Source organism: Sinohyriopsis cumingii, chromosome 1, assembly GCF_028554795.1.
Source record: "Sinohyriopsis cumingii isolate HCF-2022 chromosome 1, ASM2855479v2, whole genome shotgun sequence".
Lineage (NCBI taxonomy): Eukaryota > Metazoa > Mollusca > Bivalvia > Unionida > Unionidae > Sinohyriopsis > Sinohyriopsis cumingii.
The window spans coordinates 134,808,518-134,831,377 of record NC_142961.1 but is presented as its reverse complement, the minus strand read 5'-3'; the positions used below and the strand labels follow the sequence as shown (position 1 = coordinate 134,831,377).

Here is a 22,860-nt window from a genome sequence, read left to right as displayed (position 1 = left end):
TACTGGTAAGCTCAATTGCATGAACACAAAATGAAAGCAGATAATAGGCTATGAAAATAATGATCAAAGGCGAGGCATTTCATTTAGTCTTTCTTAGTTGTAGTTTCTTTTAGGATTATTGGATTTAAATTTTCTCTGACAAATATGATCTGTCTATTTCATCAAAGTTATATTTTCAGGCAAATGGAAACAGACAACAGATGTAGCTATTAAGACAATTAAGCCAGGGACGATGTCTTCAAAAGCATTCCTTGATGAAGCCATAACAATAAAGCAATGTAGGCATGCTAATCTTGTCCGTCTGTATGCCGTCTGCTCACAGGAAGAACCGATTTACATCATCACAGAACTAATGTCTAAAGGAAGTCTTCTTAGCTACCTGAGAGAGAGCGAGGGAAGAACCATAAGTCTCGAGGATATGTTGATCAAGGCTGCCCAGGTAAAATTTGGATGTTTTGCCTAACCTTATATCAGATGCATCTGTCATTAAACTACTTGATGCTTGGAGCAATATATGTTATTCTAACATGAACACCACACACAGAATTGACAAATGTACCCATTTCAATCATCGGAATATTTTTCAATTTGATCTTGGAGTTTTTTTAATGTATTTTGATGGCAATTATTGATGATAGCAGATCATTTGTATGATCTGCCTTTTTGCATAGTGTATTTTGCTACGACTCAGTCTGTCCATCCTTACATCCTTGTGTGTGCTATCGTTTTCTACTTCTACATGATAATGTCAGTTCTGCTGCACACACCTTCACCAAATGTTCTGGATAGTTTGCATTAGGGACAAAGATGAAGCCTCTCATTGTTGGCCCAAAGTATCAAAGGTCTATATCACTTTGAGACGAATGAAATAAATAATATCTGTCCGATAACATTAGTCCTTCATCTTATCAAGGGTTGAATGGTACACTACACTTTTTCACATTTTGATGATGTCTGATTGAATTTTAAAAGTCTGCATACATTATATCCTGATTATTGTATAATATGTTCATCAAGGAAACATGTATATGTGTGAATCAAAGGATGAAAAGATTTATGTTTTGACTGAACTGTAATTTCACTTTTGTAAAACAAATTTCTTTTTCTTGTTTATTTGTAATGCTGGTAAATGGAAATATATGCAGTTAAAACGCTTTATTGCATGTTCCTGTTTTGTTTCGCCATAGTCTAATTTACTTAGAAAAACTAAATATTACAAATATATTTCGTCTCATCCACAGGTAAGTAAAATGACGTGCAAAGCAATCACCCTTCACTTTTCAAGTCATGTTCATGAATGTGTTGTCAGAATCATATGTACAAGTAGAAAACACCGATTACATTATTTTCCCCGCTAGACACTCAGCTATTGAAGATAAGATCTCAGATCCTCGATTGACATACAGTCATCTAAGTGGTAATTCTTTGATCAAGGTATCAAAGGACCAATCATCGATGCGGATTGTCTCGTCTGTGTTTTAAATTGCGTTTCTGCCTAGCTTCCACTGCACTTCATCACATATTACCGATTGGTCATCTTCATTTGATGAGACTCTCCGTATCGTCAAACTGGTAGTGGGAAGAGTACATTTCGATGGTCAGCAAATTATATGCATATGCAGAATAATGATTGAAGAATAAGGCACCCATCTTGTCTGTAGGAGCTTCCTCAAGTAATACAGAAGGTTCTCAAGTTGCTATAACTTAGACAAATCCATGATATAATGTACATTACAGCAGGCGTGTCATCGTTCATTATATTCTTTGAAGCTGGTGACAGCAAAAATCGTTTTAATATCTTCCTATTTTTATTTCCAAAATCCAGGCATTTTGAGCTGAATGCATTTAATGGGTTTTATTAATCTAATCAATGGAACCAATTACTGCGTTCGTCTTTAATCCACCAAAAGAGGAATTCAAAGATTTTAGATAAGAATAAATTTTAATCAGAGAAAGTAAATCAAGTTCATAACAAAACATCTTAGAAATGTGGATCTGGGGATTTATAAAATTGGATTCAGGATCATATACGGGGTCGTATAATTTAATAACGAGAATTATTTTAATTAATGCATTTGTTGCTCTAATGGCATTTATTTTTTGAATGGTATAATGGACACTATCAAACGTTATGAAAACTTGTTAGCACAATTAGTCCTCAGATCGCTCGTCATATTGTTATTATGCCTTAGATTTGTTACAACTAAATTACATCAGATTCGCATTGTTCCTTAAACTATGTAAAGTGATTAAATGTTGGGTAAAGAAACTATTTAGATTAAATATGATGTGAAATAAAAATGTTCAAACGACAAATCATAAGGCTATGAGAAAAAAAATGTATTTTAATCAAGATGGAAATCCATACTAGGGAAATTTGTATAATTGCTTTATTGTTTGATAAAATAAGCAATAACAACAAAACGTAAAATACGCATGGCAAGAAATAACGTTCTGTGCATTTCAAATTTTTATATGTTAGTTGTGCACTTGGGAAAAAAATGCAAGAAAGGATTTGAAAAATACAAGTGAAAAAATACAGGACTTTAGCTACACAATAGTGACTTAACAATGGCTAAAGCCACAATATATACAAATATACAAGAGCCAAAAAGATCTTGTAAGTCATGTAGATCATTTTAAAAAACCTCTGAGTAATCTTAAGTAATCAGACTCACTAAAAACTATGGATTTGTAACTTCTTAAAATACCAGATAATGTTGCTTAGTTTCTAAGTAAATACGTGATTTTCTGGTCCTATTTACCTAATTAAGAAAATATAATGTGATATTTAAACTGTTTGCTTCATTTCCAGAACAATGACCACAATGCTAACCCCTTTAATAATCAGCTGACTTGAGCACATCTGTAGCCGGTAAAATGCGATATTGGACTGAAGTAAATGCTACCATCCAATAGCATTAATACTCTTGCTCTGAAACAAATTGTTCATGCCTCATTATTTTCTACCAGCACATTTTGCTAGCTATCCCATTTTATCTTAAGGGATATGTGCTGCCACAAGATATCCACTTTTGTCTATTCTGGACAAAGTATTGTATGTTGATAAATGTTAATCATTCTCCCAATAAAAGAACAACAGCTGATACTAAATATAATACTAACCCAAATAGCACCATTTATGGTTCGACCTTAGTCAAAGTGTGTGATAGCTTCCACCGGCTGATAGGGATTTTAGGGTCAAAGGTAAAGGTCACTGACCAAAGGATGAAAACATTTCTGCACATAAATGTAAGTTTCTGACCATGTACTTCAACCAAAGTTTGTGAATGATATACATGTTGGGTAATAAGGAAGTCCATTGACTATTAAAATTGAAAAGGTCGTGGTTATTACGACTGAAAGAAAATTAAAGCTTTTGCACAATAACTTAAGATTTAGATATGTACCTTGACCAAATGTTGATGGGGCCTTGCACTTTAAGTATGCAAGAGGCCTCCTGGTTTATGGTTAAAATCTTAAAGCTCAGTGCATTCTGGTTATTTAAAAGACAGGGTTTTGTAGAATATTTTTTTATTGAGGTTCATTTCAAAGGTTTGTAGATAAACGTTCTGACGTCAAGATGTCATGATCACAGTCTTTGAAAATCTATTAAGAAATTATTGCTTTCTGAACAGCAACAAACACCATCTTTCTGTTGCGCATGTTTAAAGTATTACTGTTTAAACATTCAATTCATCTAAGCAATAAACATTTCATTTTAAACAAACATTAACATTGATTATTAAAACAGAAAATCCTTTATACGACTCCTCAAAACTTCTGAACGAAATTAAAACAAATTTAATAGAAGGAATACCGGCAGAAAGACCTTTCAAGTTTTACAAATGATATATATATATATATACCAATATGGCTACAATTACATTAAATAGGAAATCTTTAAATGAGTCATTCTTACAAAATACTCAGGATAAAAGAATTTTATTAAATTTAACAGAAACATCCTGTGATCTGATTTTAAGTATTGATGCCTTAACTAAAATTAGAAAAAGGACTTTTTAAAAACCTCTTTCAAAATTTGAATATATTTTATAAAAAGGTAGTCTTACATACAGTTCTTTGACGTTTATAACGGTTTCTGACTAGCCATCAGATCATACCACTGTTAGTAACATAATTCAAGAAGTACTAATAGATCTAAGCTATGTATTGTAGTCACCATTAATACAATAATACGACTTCTCAAACCACTTAAACGAACTTGTTAAGATTTGAAAGAAAGCATAGAGGCAAGACATTTAACAGATTCCAAAATGAAGGATTTATTAGGTTCCTTACAAATTATGCCAATTCATCAAGTACTGGATTAATTATTAAAAATAGAACCATATTTAAATGACTTTTAAAAAGAAACCTTTTAAGAGACTTTTATGAAATGTGACAGAAAATATCCTGGCACAAAGGTTTTCAAATTGATACGAATGATTTTATTTAACTATCAGATATGGCTATTGATGCTAATAATATAAAAATCTTTAACAACTTAAAAAATGTCTGATTAGTGGAAATTGAACAGAATTAGCAGAATGCCTCCTGGCATAGAGGGATTTCAGTACTAGACATCGAGTCATTAAATATCGGTGATGATACAAAAATCTGAAAAAGATTGGAAACAATTGTTCGTTTATTGTATGCAATGCAAATTATTTGAAAACAATTATAGAAAAAGCATCCTTACAAGTACTAACTACGATTTTTTTGCCATATGCTCAAGTATTTTGACTCTTAAACCTATGTTATCCAGATGAGTGATATTAGGACCACAAGGGCCTCTTGTATAATAATGAATCTCAGATCATAACAAAGTTGGAAGCATACAATGTAGTCATGCCAATCTGATGTCCATTTATCTAGCCATTGTAATTATAGCAGGCCCTGATCACAATAAATTATTGCAATCTATTGTAAATTCCTTGAAATTGGTGGGTTTCAACATATGTAGATTTTAAGAATGAGATTCGCTTGATGCTTATATTCGTGGAAATGCCCATAATAAGGAAGGAAACTTCACAGACACATCATTTTTAGTTGGGTCATACATTGGTCGTTAATACAACCACAAATTCCATGAAAATTGGTATCCAATGAATAATGGCTACTCATGATATTAAACCATTGTGTCTTTTATTAGATATTGAAAATACAACCAACCATTTTGAAATTAAACGGACTGCACTGAATAGAGAAAACTGGGCTATTTTATCCAGAAAAATGTAATTGTAAATGTTATAGATTGCCAGTGGAATGGCTTACCTGGAGGAGCATAAACTGATCCACCGAAACTTGGCTGCAAGGAATATTTTGGTTGGAGATGACAATATTGCCAAAGTTGCCGACTTTGGTTGGGCCAAACTACTTGAAGATAAACAAGGTAAGGAGATGTCTATGGTTTTTCCATGCAAAAAGAGATTCAAATATCAATGTGAAATGTTCCAGGCAATATTGAATTTGAGAGGCTGCTTTGAAAACTCCTATAATTTGATTGAAGATAGGTTTTATGGTCTATATATTTTTGATTGTTTTACAACAACATTTCAAAGGAAATACAGATTGTTAAAATTAAATAAAGTTGTATTCACTTTTTAAATGCACAAACATTCTAATTTATATATTTTCAAAAATGATAAATTTAAATGAAATGAGTTAAATTTGGTCGGACCAAACAGATACAGGACACAGGTGGTTGCCAGGTGGAGTAGCAGCCAGTTGTTGTAGGGGCATGCTAATTATTAATGTTTTCTCATCTTCACTGAAATAGATCTTATATATGCTTTACGTAGTGGTACGATATTGACAGAGAATGAACCTTTTCAGTAAAGGGTTTCGAAGATGAATAAAGAGATATAACGTTTAGTATGCAGATACATATGATGGAGAGCTGCTCTCCAGCTTTCCTTACGTCCTCCAATGACTTTTAAACAGTTTAGACAAAATAAGTCTCAGCCACATCCGAGACAAAAGACGAGAAGGCAGAATATAACCAAACAGCAGCATTTTCAACAGTCTTATTTCAGGTAGCAATACACTCCTGGAGTTTACGATGCTTTTTACCAAAAGGGATATGAAAAGGAGTTTCTCATTGCAAAGTGATTGCTTGGAGATTTTATTCCACAGACTTTCTAGTGCCCAAAGCCAAATGGAAGCACAGGTCAGCCATAGACCTCAGCCTGTTTAATAAGTAAATAGCTGCACAAAGGTCCAAAATGGAAATGGCACGGTCTGTCAGGCTATCTTTGCAACCAGTATAGATTTAGCCAGGGTATATTATCACATCGCTTTAAGCATTGCAGCTTGCACGTTACTTTGGTTTGGCTTCCAAGGAACTATATACAATTTATATTCAATCTCATCATCATCCCAAAGAGACATTCACAAACACCATCAACTGCGTCCTTACCCTGTCTAGGTCAACATTGTCTACAGCATCTGCGACATATTTAGAAGGACAACCTTAAAACACAGTAAATTCGTCTTTCTGAGGGGAAGGAACAGTCTTCTTTCTCTCAGCTGTACTTTCTAGAAAAAAAATCCCACGTCATATCTTACTCTATCCCACCCTTTTTCATCTTGGTATGGAACGTTTTATCAGTCTCACCTTCATTCGTCTCTCTTATACACTTGGAATGTATTAATGAGCTTACAGAGTCAAATGACACCACTAAGATATGTTTCTTGTTGCCGTCTCGATATCACCTACAAAATCAAGGATAGTAAAAGTTGTAAAGATAGCTTCTCTCAACTCATTCAGATTAATTTGAAAAGTACTTGATTTTAAAATACTGAATATCTCATCTCATTAATAAATTTGACTTGTGTCAATGTATTCTGCTTACTTAAAGGTGATATTAAATATGCGCAGCTCTATGACATGTCTAGAATTAAAATGTGTACGGTGCCTGAAGAAAAGACATTTAACCTGCATATTTGTCTATGCTCAAATAACGCATGCTGCTCAAACATTTGAAACTAGATGATGTTGAAAAATATACGCATACAACTAGTAATAATTTGTGTGACTGTATATGTGCACCTATTTTGCCAAAAGTAATCGTTTCATGACATTTTTGTCTTCTTACAGGTGCAAAATTCTCAATCAAGTGGACCGCTCCTGAGGCAGCCTTCTTTGGCAGGTTCTCCATAAAGTCGGATGTTTGGTCCTATGGCATATTACTCATGGAGATCGTATTAAAGGGAGGTGTTCCATATCCAGGTATGAACTTTATTAACAAAACTAATTAAAGCACTTCTAAGATATACTAAATTTAGGACAGCTTTGATGCACCTTTCGGTCATAACTGCGTCCATACCGCAACATTTAAGTCCATCTCGGCTGGACACCACCAGTAAGAAAACAAAGGGGTGGGGGTGGGTGATGGTTTTGATGTTCGTCTTATAATCACATTGAGACTAATTGCCATTTAAAATTATTTTTTAAAAAATGAAGTTGTTCATGATTTTGGTCTAAATTAACTTAATTTCAAAATAACAACCTCTGAATGATCTCTAAAATCATTACTCCAACACACATCACTAAATGTACGTGTGAAAGCATCTTCCATAACGCCACTGCTTTTTGCTTGTGATTGTTGATCTCTTCGAGCCTAATTGTTGATTCACAATGCAATACAATTTATCATTTTCAAGCACTAGGGGCTATTAATTTAAGAAACAATAAATGTCGAACTTGACTTTTCAAAAGATAATGTTCTGCTTGTGGAAGATTGTTGATGCGATTTTATCGCATTAAGCAAACGTCAGAGTGCTAATTCAGGAATTTTAAGTTTACTACAAACTTTGGAACTCACTTCGCAATAATGAACGCTAACTTTGAAACAAAGCTTTTCATATACCGAGCACTCTGCGCTTCCTTCATTTGCTGTCTTGGAGCACATTTGTGAATGATTAGGATAAACAACTGATTCATGTTAAATAATTCAATGATGTTACTTTGCAATAATATTTATAACAGTGTTCAATTGGTCAATTTTGTTTTATTCCACCCACTCTATTTGATTTGATAAAAAAAGTAATTCACATGATAAATCATACAAGGCAGGTCTACTTTTAATAAAGTGTAACAATGCAACAAACACTCCAAAAATGGAAATTCAAAACACAAGTAGGTGTGATGGTAGAGTGACACTTTTCAAATTTGAATACAAGAAGTTATATAACATTTATGATGATTATACTGAAAGCGATTTAAAAGACATAACTTAAACAGTAATTTAACTTGACAAAACTTAATTGGTATTTAGTCCTTAAAGTGCTGTCTACAGTAGGCATTACATACATTTTCATGGATATAATTTATTATAAAATATTGATATTTACAGTGTGCTGCGAATGTTTGTTTTGAAAAGAAACTATAACAAAAAATGTGTGACTTACTAAAGTTCCAAAGTTCATGATGTTGATTGAAATTTCCAGTCACTAACTGAGATTTTCACTGATAAAAGAAGCTACATATCAAGGTTTCATTTAACAGTTTTGATAGTGATTTTCTTTACATTCAGTAAATAATTACCAATTCTGAGGGTTTTCTATAAAAACAAGGGAGCTATGCCTAAAACTGCATTATAAGCAGGTTCGCGAGTTATCCGGGTGTTCGATGGAGAGGTGTAATTCATATTAGTAAATCCACCGCTCCAGTGTCCTAGTGGTTAGAGCGTCCGCATTGGATGTGGGAGGTCGTGTGTTCCATCCCCAGCCAAGTCATACCAAAGACTTACAAAAATGGTACTAACAGCTGCCTCGCTTCGCGCTCAGCATTAAGAGGTTAGTGTTTTTACCGGTCGGCCTGGTATCCTGGTGGGACATCATGCTACATGTCTGCGGCATGATGCCCCAGTGCTAGATATCACTTTAAACTGTCACACTGCAGACATCGTAGCGATATGACTGACAAATTATTAAAGCTATGTTAAAAATCCAAATCACACACACACACACATATTAGTAAATCACTTGAAGGGCACGTTTTACTCAGCAATCATTTTTTGGTGTCTGCGGCCACAAAAATCACAAACAACAGAAAATGTGAACCAAAATTTGAGGGACCCTGATCTTTGAGTTGTTTTTCAAATTATTTAGCAAATATAACTTCAGTATTTGTGTGAGCATCAAAAATGAATATAAAAATTGTCTGTTTTAAAAAATAAAATTAATCTCTGACAGGTAAATTTGATCCTTTATTTGCAAGCCAGTGTTAGTGGGAAGAAAGACATAACAGTCACTGTTGCTTTGTCAGTATCAGCAGTTATGGTTTTGGTTAACGTTGTTCGTTTCCAATTATTTTGTTAACCCCTTCTAGTACTTACTTGGCATGTATCCTTATGTAGCAAAGATTATTCATTCTTTGAAACAATATTTACTCAGTTTGAACTTTGGGTTAATGTTACAGTTGTAATAAACTTTCAGTAAGATTTTGGTGCATGGTTTTCATTTGCTTATAAGTTTGTAAATTTTACAACATATTTTGCTTTTGCTTGAGACGATCCCTGAAAAACAAAGACAGTTTATTCTGATATGTGCATAATTCTTGTCCGTTGGAACTGGGAAAATTATTTTAAGAGAATTTGTTCATTGGCATATATTTCCTAACTTTCTTGATGGGTTTTGTTTTTCCTCTTGATGAATAATCATTAAGCAAGAATATTCGTTCTGAGGCATGCTTGTTCAAGCTTTAGACACTTGGGTGAAGGTCACGTGATTTAAAGCAATGCTTGGATCAATCGGCTCAACATGCAGACAGACCTTATCTTTGTAATCTATATAAATGGTAATCAGGAATTTATACGATTGAAGACAACCAGAGAAACTGACATAAAAATACTAAATTAAAAGCAACGTTTAATAAACAGAATGCAGGTGATGTCAGGAGTGTACATGACACGAAATTGGGGAGGGGTCATTTTCATTGTTTCATCTCACTAGCTTTCCGTAAAACAAGAACAAAAAGAAATCTAGCATGGAGCTGACAACTGTTCAGAAACCTATGACTTAATCCTTTCCTGCATACAAGCCCACCTGGACACCCTTACTCCATTACAGTGTAATACCAGTATGATGCCTCTTCTGTGTTTTTATTCAGTGTATGTGCATCTGGAGGCCCTTACCATATTTCCATACAGGTGCTTCTGGAATTCCACTGTTAAACAGCTGCCATTTATTTACATAGTTGATTCATAACATAATCAGACCGGAGTATCCCCTCAAGTTAAACAGGCATTCAGGAAATTTCTTTGACGTAGTATGTGCTAGTTTATTAAATAAATCATACATAGCCAATCAGGAATACAAGGACCTCGGAAATTACCACCTTTGAGAGCTCTAAGTATGCATATGTCAGTGTGCATTTCTTCAGGGTCACTGGTAATACTGTCAGATTGAGTCATCCTGTTCTATTGATAACACATTGTACAATGTGGCAACAGACATGTATACTGAACTGTAGTTCTGTGCTAGGTGCTATGAGGGCAAGGGTTAATTGGTGATTCTGTCTATACTGAAAAGATCATGATGTTGAGGATCATGATGATTACGGTGATGATAAAAGATAATAAAAGGAGTATTTTGCTATACAAAATTTGACCATATGTATTTTGCGTGTACATGTAAAATTGATACAGTAATATTCAAATTCTTTTGATGAAAATGTTTCTTTTATCAATTGATCGTGCCACTTGATTAAAATTGATTCAGACCTAAGAGCATTATGCAATTATTCTGTCATATAATGGAAAGTTTCTGTTTTTAAATTATGAATTTCAAATTTTAACGTTTGCATTAAATTGTATAATGAGGTTAATTTTGAGCTCTACAAGTCCTAGACAGAGTAGTACAGATTACAGGATGGCCTTTTGTCCATTATCCATCCATTAGCACATTGTTAGTCTTACTAAAGTTATGATTACTGCGATACATTACACACATTGTCCATCCATTAGCACATTATTAGTCATACTAAAGTTAGGATTACTGTGAAACATTACACACACATTGTCCATCCATTAGCACATTGTTACTAAAGTTATGATTACTGTGAAACATTACACACACGTTGTCCATCCACATTGTTACTTCTCCTAAATTTGCTATTACTGTGAAGTATTACACACACATTGTCCATCCACATTGTTACTTCTCATAAAGTTGCGATTACTGTGAAACATTACACACACATTGTCCATCCACATTATTACTCCTCCTAAAGTTAGGGTTACTGTGATACATTACACACATTGTCCATCCATTAGCACATCGTTACTCCTCCTAAAGTTAGGGTTACTGTGAAACATTACACACACATTGACCATCCCCAATGTTACTCCTCCTAAAGTTAGGATTATTGTGAAATATTACACACACATTGTCCATCTATTAGCACATTGTTGCTAAAGTCATGATTACTGTGAAATATTACAAACTTATTGTCCATCCACATTGTTACTCTTCCTAAAATTAAGATTACTGTGAAAAATTACACACATGGTCCATCCATTAGCACATTGTTACTTCTCCGAAAGTTAGGATTACTGTGAAACATTACACACACATTGTCCATCCACATTATTACTCCTCCTAAAGTGAAGATTACTGTGATACATTACACACATTGTCCATCCATTAGCACATTGTTACTCCTCCTAAAGTTAGGGTTACTGTGAAACATTACACACACATTGACCATCCCCAATGTTACTCCTCCTAAAGTTAGGATTATTGTGAAATATTACACACACATTGTCCATCTATTAGCACATTGTTACTAAGTTATGATTACTGTGAAATATTACAAACTTATTGTCCATCCACATTGTTACTCCTCCTAAAGTTAAGATTACTGTGAAAAATTGCAAACATGGTCCATCCATTAGCACATTGTTACTCCTCTGAAAGTTAGGATTATTGTGATACATTACACACAAATTGTCCATCCATTAGCTCATTGTTACTAAAGTTATGATTACTGTGAAACATTATACACACATTACTCTCATGGTCTAGTTAGCCCAACATGTACCACTCAGATATGCAATATCGCTGCTACAGTGGTTATCTTAAATATCTTGTTTTCACTCCTCCTCCTCAATTGATGATCATATCAATATAGTTTATTTTTTCTCACTAACAGTCTTGTCAAGATGTCTAGTGGTCCTAGATAAAAATGGCACCAGACTGGTGTCTGGACCCAGATCACAGATCTTGTTTCGATATACTATTGTCTCTACAGGTGTTTCTTGGTACTGAACTTTCCACTGTCCAAACCATAATACATCGTATCTCATACAATACTTTCAAAGATGAATTCATGATGAAGTTCTTGGCATAGGTTATCCAGTATATTTTGAGAGGCTGGACTGTAAACAAAGCACCATCCATTGGGTCACAGAATTCACTTCAGGATCAGTATCAGTGCCTTATTACTCACTGTGCACTATTACTGATATAAACACAGACAGCCACATCATAAAGCTCAAATCCTAAGTAATAAACAATTACCTTTAAATCAACACCAAGGATGCCTAAATCCAATTCTACTTTCACAACCAAAATTAGAGAGGATACAAATGTTCTAAATATAGACTCGACTACATTTGTAGGTATTGAACTGGAACTAATAACTTGAATATTTTTGACCTCAATGGTGGCCGTCTTGAGTATCTTGTCATTGCTCCACCTCCTGAAAGGAAAGTCAGATTGACATGGACCTTTCACTAGAAAACTTGTTATAATGCCGAGGTGGTCTTTCATGAAAATGGTGCTAAAGTATTACCTCAAATAGCTATCATGAAAATCATATTTTTTACTCTTTCAAAAGAACAGAAAGTTATATTAACATGACATTTTCACTAAAAGAATTTTTGCGATTTATACTTGATCCCAAATGAAAATGGTGCCGATCTGACATCCAATATGTTTACCATAGCAACCATCTTGAAAATCCTGTGATTGCCACTCCTCGATAATGAAAAATCGTATTTGACATAAGAGTTTTCACTGAAAAACTTTGTAACATATGAAAATGGTGCTGATCTGACTTCCAGTATTTCCTCCACAGTGGCCATCTTGAAATCTTGTTATCACTACACCTTTAGATGGATGGTCATATTGATAGTGGGCTTTCATCAAAAGACCTCTTACAATCTCTGTTTGGACCTAAATGAAAATTTTGTCAATATGACTTTAAAAAGGTCACTATGTCATCCATCTTGAAAGTCTTATCACTACTACTCCAGAATTGAAAATCATAATTGACGTGGGCTTTTCTTGAAAGACTTCATTTGATACCCAATTTGTCCCATCTAAAATTGGTACTAATCCAACCTTCAATATTTCAACCACAGTGACGATCTTGAAAATCGTCTCATGACTACACATTTTAGAGGGATGATCATATTGGTAGTGTGTTTTCATCAAAAGAATTCTTACAATGTCTGTTTGGTCCTAAATGAAAATTGTGCCAATCTGACTTTAAACATATCATTATGAAAATCTTGTAATCACTATTCTTCCAGAATTAAAATCAAAATTTATGTGGGCTTTTCTTGAAAGACTTCGTCTGATGCCCAGTTGGTCCCATATGAAACTGGTACCAATCCAACCTTCAATATTTCAACTACAATGGTCATCTTGAAAATCTTGTTATCATTAATCCTTTTAGACACATAATCATATTAACATTGGGTTTTAAAAAAATAAACTTTGTATGATGTCTATCACTTCTCATATTAAATGAAAGTGTTATTGACATGGGGTTTTCACCAAAATACTTTCTTTGGTGTCTAGTTGGCCTAAATGAAAATGATTTTGATTTCACATCTTGAAAATCTCATCACTATTCATCCTGAATGATTTTATCATCAAAATATATCTAATGGTGCTTAGTTTGTGATAAAATGAAAATGAAAATTGTGTCAGTGTTACAGCTGTACGTCCCTTATTGCTAACTTTTGAAAGATTTTATATTACTCAGATATATCAGAGATTTTGTCAACAATCGATAGTTAAGATGAAGAAATGATCTTAACTTGAATTCCTTCAAGTTGTTTTTTGGTCCGCAGAGTATAAGTCTCTTAAATGTGATTTGCCAGTACAATATAAAAATGCCCAGGTAAAAGTAATTCTAAAACTTCCATCAAAACAGTTCGCATTAGATGAGATATCGATATCACTGGTTATTACCACCTGTGATAGACATAGGAATCAACAATATCAGATACAGCATTGATACAACATTTAGACACAGATGAGAGATTCTTGATTCCACAGTATGTTTTTTTGCATATTCAAAGTGCTTTGTGACACAAGATGGAAGATTTTTTCATCAGGCTGAAACATAATTATCTGTTCTTCTTTTTAGGCATGTCAATCCGAGAAGTGCTAAAGAAAGTCGAGCGTGGTTACAGAATACCAAAGCCATCAAATTGTCCAGATGCCATGTATGAAATCATGCTGAAATGCTGGGACAAAAAAGCTGAGAACAGACCAACATTTGAATTCTTATTTGACTTTTTTGATGACTATTTTACCTATACTGCGCCAATCTATATGGACTTGGATAAATATTAATTAGAAAGTTATCACAGTAAAAAATGTAAAAAGAACGTGAGAACCATTCTCAACAAACTGATATAATGCAGGAAATAATTTAATAAATGGCACATTTCAGTTTCTCGATTCTGATCACCAAATAAATCAAAACAAAAGGATTAAAATGAAATAAAATGAGGAATAGAAATAATGTAATAATTGACAGACAAAGAAATTTTGTTTAAAAAATAACTTTTTTTCATATTTGATGAACAAATATAGCCACCAAAAAAGACACAAAATGGAATAAACTGAGGAAGAAATGAACACATTTTGTAACTGCTTGCATAGTCCTAACCACAAGGAAACTATAGGTTTTTTTATTCTCTATTTATTCCAAAGCCCCTCTATGCTCTTGGAATTGCAGTATGCAATTATATTGCTTCCTTTCTTTGAATTGCTTATTTTAGAAGCAGTATTAACCTGTTTTGTGTATGTTCCTTTTTCGCATTCTCAATCATTTCATTATCTTTTGTAGGAGCTTGCTCAAAATAAAAAAATAAAGTATGTGTCTCTGCAACGAGTGTTAATGTTCAGATGTAACAGTACAGGTATTTTGAATCTGCTACCAGCATCTAATGAGAGCTATTGATTATATATAAGAGGACCATTAAGACAGACAGAAAGGAGCATAAGTAATATTTAGTTATTATACATCTTACTATTTCAGTGCTATTAAATTTGGCAAATATATAATGGCAACATATTAGCAGCAAAAATTATTTGCAAATTATGAATGTGTAAAGGTATAGTTTTAATCTGTCTTTCGAATAAGCATCTTATGTGCTTGCGTGCTATATCATACCTTTATTACAACACAAGTAAACTTTCAAACTGCAAAATAAATAAACTGCATCACACAGTCAGGGTGCTGAAAATAAAAATCTAGACAAATCATGTCACAGTATACAAATCATGTCACATTATATCTTGACAATCCACAGGTCCATATCCACAGGTGCATGTACTCACTTGTTTGCATGACATGGGTCTTATAAAATGGTTGCTACAAATGCACAATCCTAGTTCTGGAACTGTGCATCAGGATTGTTAGTGACGTATTTATAGCATACCAATTAGGACCTTTTCATAATGTTCACATTAATAAAATTTTAGCAAAAATTAGAGCTGTTCCAGTAAAACTTTCTTGGGACCAAGGGAAAGCACTATTAATGTTGAACAGTTACACTTAGATCCAATTTAATATTTTGTACTGTGTTCAGATAAACTCTTTGAATAATCAGAGTAAAAGGCATATATTGTTGCAAAAACTTCCTTCCCTGTGTACCTTATATGTTAAAATGAAACAACCCTTAGTTGTTAACTTTGCTACAATATGCATATATTTGTGATTGACAGTATATGGTTTAAAATGAGTTTTTTTTCAAAATTACGATGTTTGACTGTTGTGCAGTGTGTGAAAACCGTTCATAGGGGCGGTTTTCTTAATCTGATTCATAATTGAAAGCTAGATTTGGAATATCTTGGTCATTTTGGAAGAAACTGACTTGAATGTTAAACATTATGCTGCATTCCTATTTCAGCAGTCTGTTGGGTATGTTCAAGGCTTGAAATGCAAAAAAGTAAATCCGTAGAACCTAACATGATAAATAAGCAAATATATTTCATTCAAAAACCAATGCACAATTGTTTCAAATGCCATACCTGCAGCTTTTTACAACAATTTTGAAGAGTGAGTCAAACCATATAGCCACCAATTATGGTCTACATTTATGTGAATGACAAATTACTGAGTCATCTTAGGAATGAAATATGGAGATGCCAACTATTTCTTTACGGAATTATTACACCATTGTAGTGAGAAGTTGGCATTCCCAATTATATTATTATTCTTGAAAATTAATAATTTGTGGATAAGGCTTGGAACAGGATGATTCTTTGTGGACATAGATAGGCAAGTACTTCAATGCCAGTATAATAGACTGATACATGGAATATAAATTTCAAAATATGGAAATCAAAATGTATGTAACAAGAAACCTGACAAGTTAACTGTAAATAGGTTAAACGTGGTGGAAGCGATAAAGAAAAAAGATGCTTTGATGTATTAAGGGAAACTAATGTTGATAGTTATTGCTAAGAAATTCATTTTCCTGGAATTTAAAGAATAGAAGCACAATTTATTATCAGTGAACCTTAATTGTTTTTGAATGTAAGCAGGTATATAGAAGCTGATAGGAATATGCAATATGATTGTATAAAGTATATGAATTCCACCAAACAGGCTGTCAAGATTCTTAAAAAATTATGTTAGGATTCCCAATAAGCATATTCATGGGTTTGCATCACTGTGAACGTTTCTTTTAAGGATTCACGAGATGATAAAATACAGCAACACATGTGAAAATCCCACGATTGCTCTTGGGCAAAGTCTGGTAAATTGGCTTTGTTTTTAAGCAACATGAGATACGGGTGATGTAAATACAGTGTTTTCAGACCGGTGCTTCAACCAAATTGTATCATTTTCCAGTATGTGCCCCACTACATTCAGCAATATATGTATAACAACTGTATTTTTATAGCATGTAAGGAAAATGATAATTAAACATAAAATTGTTCAGAGCTAGAATTTACATTTTTTGCTGCTTGCATTTTGTTCCCAAAGTGAATGAAATGTTAGGGCACGCATAAACGATACTCTTGAAACTTGAGTGCAAAACGATTGTAACCTGGTCCAATGTACTTTATTATTCTGGTAATGACCACAATAAAGAGCTCTAAAAGAAATAGTCTCACAGAAAAGTGACAAGACAAGTTTTGTTTTATGCTTCAGAAACTGTGTATGTGATTTGCAGAAACTGTCCAAAAAGGAGTTTTACTAATAAATGACAAAAACCAATTAGAAAAGTTTACATTTTGCAAAAGAAGAGCCTAAATTTCAACTTATACCTTTCAATTTACTTGCAATTTATTAAAATGTGTGTTTTAAATTTGATGCCTGGTTATGGCAATATAACAAAACCATTTTATGATTACAGTGCTACTAATTCTCCGATTCATTAATAGCTGTTATGAGTCAGTTTTTATTTATGTGGCCAGTTTTTGGCCAGAATCTCGTTTTGTACAATCCTTGCTATTTTGTACTTAGAACATCTGAAAAATAGCCTTTGTTTTGGTGAGATATCACGTGGACAGTTGAATGGATTTATTGTCTATTATCCATGAGTTGGGAATATATGATCATGGATCATATATTTGGTTTGCATCCAGAAGTGTTTTCTTTCTAAGCATAACATCCTAGGGACTAATTCCCTTTATGCAGTAACAAAAGTAATGAATAGAAATTGTTATTGCGCCTTTTAGAAGATAAAATGTGACTAAACTCTATACATACTTAATATTTCTTCTAATTTTTATTTTAAATGCTAGTTTGATAGTTTGAATTATTTGAGATTGAATTGCTTATTTAAGTTTAATAGACAAAAGATAGAGTGGATAAATCAGTAATTGAATAAACCATGTTCAGTTTGAAGGATAAAATATGGGAGGATCAATTGAAATAGAATGGGGACATTAACATTTTACTTGAGAATTTTTTTGGTAGTTTGTGTTGTCATGCCTACATAATTGTTGTCGTATTGTTCATCTCTAAGGTTTATATTTTGCATACTTGATACAGTATCATTATACTTGATATATTTACTATCATTATACTGTGAGTTGTGTATTAGTGTATTTTGCATAGTTGATATATTTACAGTATGTTTGATATATTTACATCATACATGATATATTTACAGTATACTTTATATATTTACAGTATACTTGATATATGTACAGTATAATTGATTTATTTACAGTATCATTATACTGTAATTTTCGTATTAGTATTTCACACTTCTGTCATGAACATGCAACTTGTAAAATTTGCTAGTACATGAATAACATTACAAGGTAATAAATACTAAAGTGGAATCAAAGTTTGTTACCTCCTGGAAAGTATTGCTTCTGATTAAAGTTTTATAGCATATTGAACTGTAAACATCTAACAGATTGTTATCTAAGCAGACATGTTTAGATCATTAATCAATAACATTTCCTTACCTATGAGTAGACATCTGTTGAAATTGCTACTTCATTACATTTGTGTATTGAATGATATGTACTTTTTAAGAATGTTGAAATTTTGTGTAAGTAGTTCTTGTTTCTTTATTTTTTTCATTTAAATATTGATGTAGATCACTGGCTTAATCCGCTCGTAATATGTTTATTGGTAATTTGTTTCCAACACTAGAAAACAATGTCAGCCATCTTTTCTGGTTGATCATGACCAGAATTGATTATTTACAAAAATATTTTTAATTCACTGTGGAACACTTGCCTTTAAAAATAAAATAGCATTGAGATGGACCAGCTTGTCAGTGATGTACATAGACATTCCAAAGGTTGAGACAGCCTTGTCAGTGATGTACAAAGACATTCCATTTGTTGAGACAGCTTTGTTCCAGTACCTGGCATACGGATAAAAGAAAGATCCAGATTAATGAATGTTTTCAAAGAATAATCAGAGAAATTGGTTATCATGATACTTTAATAAATAAAAGTTTGATTAATGAGACATTGCCTGTTTTGTTGCCTTGCAGAAACTCATGGTTATTGATATAAAATCTACCAGGGAGGCAAAGAATCGAACCATTAAAAAAGTATAAACGTGCTTTATTGTGAGGATTTTTTGGTAACCTTGGCAACCAAATCGCCAAGAAACTATTTCCTTCCACACCATTTGCAAATCAGCAATTTTCTTTAACCAATCGGTGTACAAATTTCGACAGAATAATATAAAATATTGAACAGATCTTTTTCAAAACGTTATTGAATAATGGATTGTGAATTTTACGCATCTAAATTGTATATAGGTGCCTGAGCCCACACGGTGAGGGTGCTGACAACTATGTTTGGCTAACACACTGACTAGTCAGGAATCAATGTTATTTATTAACTGGTCAGTGGTCTATAGGATTCACATGACTGGTCAGCAGAGCAGCCCAAATTGATCACTATTAATAGTGGAGATACTGATGGCTGTAAATAGGTCCATGAAAAAATAATTCAACTATGGTTTACATCTTAATGGTAAATTGGAAAGAAATGGCTCTCTGTAGGGCCAATGTACAACGTTTGCTTGTACATATATTATACCTAACCATGAACAGTGTAAACTGTGATCAGCTAATGCAGTAAGCAGCCATATATGTGGGTCTATGCTTTTTAGAACGGGTGTTTTATACATGGGAATATATGGTCAAACAAATGCTAAATATACATTCCTTTATTAACCCGAGTCTTTTTAAAACTTCCGGAGGTCCTATCAAAGAGTCAGAGATAAAAATATATTGTTTCATTGTTCCAGTATTATATATAATGTTTAGAGATATTATTTTGTATGCTACCTATAGCAAGGGAGAAAGTCATTTGTTTTCCATTCACTTATACACGTGTACAAAGAGATAGATTTATGTATAACATTTATTCACACACACACATACACACACACACACACACAAACACACATACATACACACACACACACACATATATATATATATATATATATATATATATATATATATATATATATATATATATATATATATATATATATGCAAATAATAGTATCGTACATGTTAGAGAAATTTTAATTCGTACTCTACGGAGATTCAAACCCAGGCCGCGGGTAAACGGCACCCATAGCCTTGTCTGCACACCCGAGCCCATATTCCCTCACAACTAAGCACACACCACCAAAACATGATGTTACTCAATCAGTGTTATATGCAGACACACTTGATGACCTAGTAATTAATTTTCATGTATCTACACAGTCATTCCAGATTTCAATGAAAGAAATCAAGGTATATATAATTAATTGCAGTGAATTAAATATATACCATACAGAATGGAAAGTGCAGTTTTTGGTGATGTATACTTAGCTGTGATGGAATATGGACTGTGCCAAGAGCATGTTTACCTAAGAACTGCTCAAATCAGCATTCAAGGGCAACTTTTATTATATCTTTGTATGCATGCACAAGGCATAACACAGGACATTGGCCCACGGTAACTCCCCACCCAAAAAATCAAATATCAAAACAAGCAAAAAAAGTATAAATAGTTTTCTTGTTCAAACTTCTGATACACTGGATACAAATTATCAGCAGAAGTGGCATCTGAACTCATCTTGTACCTGCGTAGTGATTACTACATTTGAGGTCTTATCTACTACATATCAATCGCAGTACAGAGTTAGAAGGCACCGACTCCCAACTGTTGTCGAAGCAGGATGTTAGACTCCGGCGCGGTGAAGATTGCAACCATCTAGCGTAAGGCATATTTGAACGCTCTGGACATACTCTTGCTGATAGACTCTTTGGTTGCCAAATACGCACAAATGTTAACATCTTAAGTTTCTCAAATCTGAATTGGGCCACGTGTATATGATTTACATACTGAGCGCCATTTCAAATTGCATAAACATTTTGGTACTTTTTTGGGGTGATAATCTTGTTAGCACAATAACACAAAAAGAACACAAAAATTTAGAAGACGTGTATTTATGCATATGCAGATGACGTAATTAGATTTTAATGCTTGATATAGATTTTTGGGGGCTGCAGTGGGGATGCATGTTTTACAAAAACAAACACAAATATGTTGTTTGTATCGTAGGTAAACGTACATGAATGTGATGCAGTATTACTTATTATTTGTTAGTGGTAAGATAATTGGTTTTCTTTGTTGGACTGTTCAGTGTTTTCGAGGAAAATTAAAATATATGAATAATAGCTTACAGCTCTGATATAGCATTATATTCTTTTATACAACCCAAGCACCAGAAACATAGCAAATAACGAATATGTCGGCAAACCGTTCAGCTTTATGGGATACAAGATAAAGCATTTTAAATGGCCCTCTATAGTTTCGCATTTTGCACAAGTTGGAATTTTAAAGTAAAAGGATTTCCACGGTTTTCCTCACTAGTTATGCTGGCTATTTAAAAATGACCTTGTATATCTTAGTACGTTTGATTCGATTTATTTTGGTATATGATTGATCTGTATAATATGGGTTATATAGTGTACAGCTTGGACTTGCATCAAATGTGCGTCTTCCCAAACCTGCCAGCTCCGCTTGGTCATTGTCACTCCCTTGCCATTACAAATGAATGAAAAGAAATATGTTCACTATCTAATTCTTTCACTTAAAGGCAACAGAATTAAATTGAAGTTGACTTCACTGCTGTATTCTATGACTTCTAATTTCCTCATAGTTAAGGTCAGTACACGCGCACGCAATACTGTCTCAAGGCAAATTGTGTTAGCATCAGAAAACTAAGTAAGTAGCTTATTTTCGTATATGACTTTATGTTAATGTAACATTTTATTCAGAACATAATGCATGATTATATGAAATTAAAGAACAATATTTGCAAAATTGTTCATAATATTTTAAGGTGACACTCTACGGTTTCTTATTTGGCATAGGGTTAGATTAAAAAGGTTTCCCCGGTTTTCCACACTGGTTATACTGGCTATTTAAGAAACACTTTGTACATCTTAGGCATTGTTCAAAGCACTTTGATATTCCTTTATTTTGGTGTATGATTGATGTGTATAATATAATAATAATAATAATAATAATAATAATAATAATAATAATAATAATAATAATAATAATAATAATAATTATTATTATTATTATTATTATTATTATTATTATTATTATTATTATTATTATTATTATTAATGAGCACCTAATCTTTAGAAGTTCTAAGCGCTTTACAACATTAGACAACTCCTTTAACATTAAACATATATAATTATATTATTACAGAAAACAAAAACCAAGAAATTAGAAAACATAAAAACATGCTATAAATATTTAAGGTAGGGAAGATTATTAGGTCTTTAAGTTTGTTATTGCAGTCGACATAAGTGAGTTTTAAGAGCGCTCTTGAATGGGATCACTGTGTCTTTGTGTCTAAGTTCAGTGGGCAATTCATTCCTGGTATGCAAATGAACATTGTCCATCTTATTTCGTTTTCGTAGTGGGTATAGTGAATATACGATTGTCAGAAGAGGAGCGTATGTATCTTGCTGGTGTGTACACATGGGTGAGGTCTGATATGCATGTTGGACTGGAGACCGTCAATGAAACGTAGCACAGAGAACAAATTTTGTGTTTGATTCTGGATCGAATAGATATCCAGCGATGGGCACAGAG

At 33.1% G+C, this 22,860-nt stretch overlaps 1 protein-coding gene across 1 annotated transcript in view; it reads left to right on the top strand.

The window, feature by feature from the left end:
• LOC149807900 (uncharacterized) overlaps window positions 1-19,198 on the top strand; it is an 83,271-nt gene extending 64,073 nt beyond the window's left edge. The window contains exons 10-13 of the mRNA XM_089971785.1: window positions 180-439; window positions 5,257-5,395; window positions 7,103-7,234; window positions 14,390-19,198. Of these exons, the coding sequence (XP_089827911.1) occupies window positions 180-439; window positions 5,257-5,395; window positions 7,103-7,234; window positions 14,390-14,598 (740 nt within the window). The 3' untranslated portion in view covers window positions 14,599-19,198. The remainder of the gene's footprint in view (window positions 1-179; window positions 440-5,256; window positions 5,396-7,102; window positions 7,235-14,389) is intronic.
• Window positions 19,199-22,860: the final 3,662 nt, after the last annotated feature.